At 43.8% G+C, this 6,253-nt stretch overlaps 1 protein-coding gene across 1 annotated transcript; it reads right to left on the bottom strand.

Annotated features, from left to right (window-relative positions):
• Window positions 1-1,812: 1,812 nt before the first annotated feature.
• On the bottom strand, window positions 1,813-4,160 carry PtA15_12A552 (uncharacterized protein; the record flags this gene model as incomplete). Its single annotated transcript, XM_053162173.1, has 7 exons — window positions 1,813-2,506; window positions 2,583-3,069; window positions 3,138-3,392; window positions 3,473-3,620; window positions 3,701-3,784; window positions 3,854-3,970; window positions 4,035-4,160. The coding sequence occupies 7 exons, from the start codon at window positions 4,158-4,160 to the stop codon at window positions 1,813-1,815; spliced, it is 1,911 nt and encodes a 636-aa protein (XP_053026117.1).
• Between the last annotated feature and the right edge of the window lie 2,093 nt (window positions 4,161-6,253).

Below are 6,253 nucleotides of genomic sequence, written 5' to 3'. Positions count from 1 at the left end.
GCAATACAGATAAAATCTTCACAGTATAACGTGGTGTCCAAATGGGGCCTAAGGTTTAGCCTTTCCTTCAAAATTACCAATTTTAGACAACATGGAGTCCTTCACTTGAGGGCCTGCAATTGGTCAACCTGACCAGCATTGAAGCATTAGAAATAAGACAGCTATTGTTCAGAAAACCTTGCTAGTGGAGGACTGCCTGTCAAATTTGAATAAATCTGTAATTTCAGATTTTGCAGGGAAATCTGAAATTTGGAACTCTGGATCACTTCAGGGATCCTTGGGGACCTAGATTTCCCTGTGAAGTCTGAAATCTGTTGGCTCAGAGCTGAGATTGACAGGAAGTCAGTCCTCCAGTTGGAGGACTTCCTCTCAATCTGGGAAGTCAGATTTTTCCAGATTTTGCAGGGAAATCTGGGCTTGATCATCCCAAATCCTAGATCTGCCTAGATTCCCCTGCAAAATCTGGGTTTCCACTGCCTTCCAGAGTCAGATCTGGACTTCCAGATTCCAGAGTTCCAGATCTTGCCAGATTGTGTGTTCCATTGCTTACACCCCTCAGATTTACAAGTCACTCCAAAATATGTAGCCTTGGTGTATCACCAGAGGCCAAGCCCTCAATGGGTTTTGGGTGGGTTCTTGCCATGCTATTTTGCGCCATCAGGGTTCGCAGGTGATGCGGAAATGGAGGACTTCCCGTCAATTTTGAATAGATCTGGAATTTCAGATTTTGCAGGGAAATCTGAACTTTGCAACTCTGGATGACTTCGGGGATCTTCAGGGACCCAGATTTCCCTGCGAAATCTGAAATTTGGCATGCTTAAAGATCTTCAAATATTTCTAGAGCTTGCGTTTGGCTGTGGACCTGCCCAGAATCTGGAATCTTGGGGGTCAGATCTGACTTTATGGGAAGCCCTCCCGTCCACGAGTAGGCAATGGAGGACTTCCTGCCAATCTGGAAACCCAGATTTTCCCAGATTTTGCAGGGAAATCTAGGCAGATCTAGGATTTGGGAAGATTGAGCCCAGATTTCCCCGCAAAATCTGGAAAAATCTGGGTTCCCAGATTGACGGGAAGTCCTCCAATCTCCAAGTGCCCAGTAAACCAGACCCAGTAACAGCTCAAAAAAAAGAAGAAACATCCGGAGTGATATATGTCTACTTTCATTTCTCTGGTTATGGTCAATGAGACTAAACAACATTTGGCCACAACCTATGTAGACAAAATAGAAACTATGTGGCAATTGAAGAAGGAGAAATCAAATGCTAACTGCGGGATAGAACTTAGAAGGAAAAAAAGAAACAGACGGGTATATTTATATACCAAAGAAAGATAGAAATCCATGGGATGATTGTGATGGTATTGGATGAATGGATGGGAAGATGCTTCAAGACAATGTTGGATCGATGAGACGGACAATGAAATGATAAAAAAAAGAATGATAAAAATTACACACAGACATGAAAATCATGGAGCGAAATATGCTTTTTCCGATGGACGAAAATGAAGAGTGTTGAATTTGAGTCGAGATCCTCCGGAAGAGGTGTCCGACACGGTTGGCTACTATCGACAGTTGCCAATGCTGGGGAAACTTGGCCGATAAGTTCTTTCGTGCGGATGATTGTAATCTGGACAGTAAAAACTAAATGGGAAAAGCGAATATGCAACAAAGTATCGGAAATTCAAAATAAAAGTATTCAAATGTAATGTGAAAGGATTGTCTATTGATCTAGTTTTCCGGTGTGTATAAGGAGCGTGAGGAGACTTGATGAGAGTGGAGTGCGGGGAAAGATTGTCCGAAGGCGACTAACTAAATTATAATTCTTTTTTCTCAGTTCGAGAGGGAGGCTGATGAATATCTTCATCTTGAAAGTGAGGATTTCGATTATGAGAGCGAGACAGAAAGATTAGTGTCTTCATTTGGCCCAACAGACTCTCGACCCAATGCGAACACATGGCAAACGAATGTTTGCATTTCTCGCTAAACATCTTGAACATTTTACTGGCAGGTTTGACGAGTAGGCCGAGGTCGATAACATGAGACCGAATGTTCGATTGGATCGTAGGATCGGACCGGTTATTATATGGACCATGAGCATTGGAGGAATACGTTAGCTTGGGTTTCGCGCTCGGTAAACTCATTATGATCTGGGAATTGGTCGATGTAGGGGGTGCTGGGGTGGATGGTCTCGATGGTTGGTCTTTGGGTTTCAAATCTGCGTGTACTGTTGGCTTTTTGGCTTTGTCCTTCGCTTTGGCCCCCATGCCCACGAAAGGAGAGTGGTCTCGGGGACTCAATCCGGGGGTTAATGAGAGGGCCTGGGCCGCCTTTCCTGACGCTATACCGTCTAATTTTTCGTCCCTGATTTGGTTTGGCAGCGTTCCTTCAGCGAATCGCTGTTCCCACAACTTGGTGAATTTGTCGACAGCTGCTAGCGATTCGGACAGCCGATTCAAAGTGTTGATGAACCCGATTAATTCGGGTCGAGTAAGATGGAAATTGGAATGACTGTGAAATGAAGAATTGATACGTATCAGCTGGCTGAGATGAAAAATATACTAAGAGAACTGCAGTAGTGGCTTACTCCTGGGAGCCTTCCTCGTATTCGAACAGCAGTTTCAGTCCAGTTGCCAAGCCCATGATTTGCAATTTGCCCCACAATCGACACTTGTCACATCCGACGCAATCCATGATCCGACTGACATTTCGGAAATGCTCTTTGAATTCGTCCTTGAGGGTGTTGTGGCCGTGGGAGTCACTTTTGAACATGCGGGTTTCATCAAATGTGACGGGATAGGAATGTGCGATTGCAATTAATCGGTTTAGGCTCTTTCGAGTGAGACTATCGGCTTTAGCATCTCCTGTACATAGTTCTACCCTGGGAGAGCTCAGATATGATGCTGAGCGAGAAAGAGCGCGTAGCATCAAGGTGTAGGTAAAATAGAGATTCTCGAGTCGATCTGGATATAAGCCGATTCGATTCAAGTAGCATTGCAGGTTGGGTACCCACTGGCCGGTACTTGGGTCCAGATATTCGTCGCATATGTGCATTGAAATCGAAGTGTGAAGGCCTGCAATAGAAGGAGATCCAGTAAGGGCCCAATGAAAGACTGGGTGCCGATGAAAAACAACAACTAACCTGATAATAGCTTGTAATACGCTCGCTTCTCCAAGCAAGTCCCGTTATCCGTATTGCCAGATTCGATTAAGTCCGGCTGGGGTTCGAGCCCAGCACGGCTAGAGGGAGGGGGAGTAGAAAATGGACTGAAGACAGGTCGTTGGGGTACGTCGAAACAGTTGTCTTGATAGATTGCACGCCAGATTCGTTGGGCTGATTTTCCAGAATAGCCCGTGAAACGTTCCGGATTGGCCAACAAGTCAACATAGACTCCATCTGAGCGTGATTGAGCGAATGCACCAGAAGTTGATTAGCCCGACCAGCGCATTTGAGTTGTCGATGGATAAATGGCTCACTTGAAGGCATGCCATTATCTCCATCCAGTACGCAATAATCCTGTTCTTTGACGACACACTTATCCTTCATGTCGATGGGGATGTCCTTCAGAGGTGCTGTTTTAAGATCGCTCAACTCGCTGTTTCTCCAATAAGCCGGGATGTCCTTCTGGTTTGATTCAAGCGACGTAAGAGAATGGCGTGAGAAGTTGAACATGCAGGTCAATGGGGAGGGCAAGGGGGGCTTACTTGATCTAGTTCATCAACGGCACAAGCTCGATTTCCACACAATCCATCCTCCGACCAAAACGGGCATTCTCGGTAGAGATCGATCTGAAAAGCATATCATGATTTAGAGATGGTAGGTCTACTCAAGACAAATCAGAGGGGAGCCGGGCCAACCTTGTGATAGCGAAAGATGGGTAGTTGAACTGCAGCAGATATTTCAGAGTGAATCTTCCGGTTCACCTCGTCAATTGTTTCGAAGTCGCAGCTGGTGTCCTGAATCAATCCAGTTGGCTGGAACACGGAAGGCAGAGGTTAGATGGTTGGCCAGTTGGAAGCTCGGGGGAAAGGTGCTGACTTTACAGGTGAGTTGCTCGGTTGGAATAGTGGGGGGAGATTCGAAGGAGGCGACCAAGGCGGAGGAATGGAGGAGGATGAGGGTGGTGAGGATACTGTTTCGTTTGGTTCGATGAGGATGGTGCATTTCGGGGTTGGTGGTCTAGGGGTGGCTGGGTATTAGTCTTCTTCAGATGTGAGTTTTCTTTGAGGTTGATGGTTTGATATTCAAGCTGCTGTTGACCGTTCTTGGGCTGGTGGTAGGTGGTGGCTGTTGTGGGTTGGCTCGTCTCGGCTGAGGTGAGAGCGAGGCAGTGCTTGGCGCCGAGGGGTGTCAAGTGGATGTTCAGTGAAAGTCCACCAAAAAGAACACCCGAGGGGACTCGAATCAGTGACATCTCCATGTATCGCACGCCGTACAGTCCCCGCCTCAGCGACCGACGCCTTGCGAGGTCTTCCTCTTTCTCGGGGATTCGTACATACATACAGACACTGCAGCACTCAACAGTGTCTGGTGGGCGGCGTACCGCGGCAAGTTGTATAGCTGTACATATTCTCCTGAGGCAGACACTCATCCCATAACTTCCGCTCCTTTCCTAACTGCTGCGCCTGCTATTTACATACATAAATATGTCTTTTTTTTCGATATTTTTTTCCGTAGTGGCAGTCTCCGGCTGTCTCCAGCTGGTGGCATTCACCAAAATGTTTGTTTGTATTGTTTACATGGAAATGGGTGCCAAATTGAACAGCATTGATCCCATTGATCCCTGATTAAATTTTCAAAGCATAAAGTTATAATTCAGGTTGTCCATGCTTGAAATTTTAGTTTAAACCTTCATTGCTGGTACATAAGAAAATCAAATGAGATCAAAATTTACCAGCAAAGAAGGTTTAGGGTGTCCCTCTAAATTAAAAGCTCAATTTATACATACATAACTTAAGTAAGCTGATTAATTCCTAGGACAGTCACATGTGTAGTCAAGCAGAGGGGAACAAGTATCATGACTTTCTCTCACTCAAAGAAAATAATGTGGGTGGGGATTATCAAAACCAAAAGTGAAAGGGATGATGGCAATTTGCTCATACTTAACTGTAACATTAGCTGGAATCCACTTTGGGGGAAATGTTTGCCATTTTTATTGATTGAGCCTCAAGAAACAAGGCAAAATTGTTGAACAGCATAACATCAGTTTACTGATCCTGATCATGATAAAAAAAATGATAAAAAAAATGCATTGCAAAATTTCCAAAATGAACCTTGATGTATAGGAATTTTATGAACAGCAGCAACTATGATAATGAACTGATGTTCACTTCTTGTTCACAAAAACAGGTCATCAAGGTACGGCTTCTACGGTATATCAGAATCACCACATGAAGCTGGGTATTGCGGTGCTAGAGTAGAAGCTCCCAGAATTTGGGTGTTGTCCATGGTATAATGGGAGAAACAAGATCCACCCGCCATCAAGCCTTAGCCAGCAAACCATACATAATGCAAGTACAGTGGGCTAACAAATGTTTTTGGCTCCACGTTTTTGAATGCAGAAGCTCAGGACACAGCCTGTAAGTCATGAGATTGGCTACAGGGGTGGAAAATAAGTTCCCAAGAATGATTATGAAATAAAAAAAAGTAAAAATAAAAAAATGAAAAATGTGGAAATTTTCTAATTTCTTGCAAATTTCTCAGAATGTTCATTACTGGTCAAACCAAGGAGGGAAAATTGGAGAGCAAAGTAGGGCATGCAAAAAGAATGATAAAAAATGAAAATTTTTAAAACCATTTTCAATGATTTTTATTGGATCAAATAAATTGAGGCAAATTAGGGGTGATTTGGGTGACAGTCCCTGAGTTCAATTTGAAATCGGTGGATAACCCATCCACCCCAAAAATCATTGAAAATGTGTTCAAAATTTTTCATTTTTTATCATTCTTTTTGTATGCCATACTTTGCTCTCCAATTTTCCCTCCTTGGTTTGACCAGTAATGAACATTCTGAGAAATTTGCAAGAAATTACAAAATTTCCACATTTTTCTTTTTTTTATTTTTACTTTTTTTTATTTCATAATCATTCTTGGGAACTTATTTTCCACCCCTTTAGCCAATCTCATGACTTAAAGGCTGTTTCCTGAGCTTCTGCACTCAAAAATGTGGAGTCAAAAATATTTTTAGCCCACTGTACATACCTCGCCTCCGGCGTTGGCAAGCATCGGCAAAAGTTCCGGCGAGGGGCTTTAATAAA

Source organism: Puccinia triticina, chromosome 12A (genome assembly GCF_026914185.1).
Source record: "Puccinia triticina chromosome 12A, complete sequence".
NCBI classification, from domain to species: Eukaryota; Fungi; Basidiomycota; class Pucciniomycetes; order Pucciniales; family Pucciniaceae; genus Puccinia; species Puccinia triticina.
Note: the sequence above shows the minus strand (reverse complement) of the source record. Positions and strands in the feature narration are given on the sequence as shown.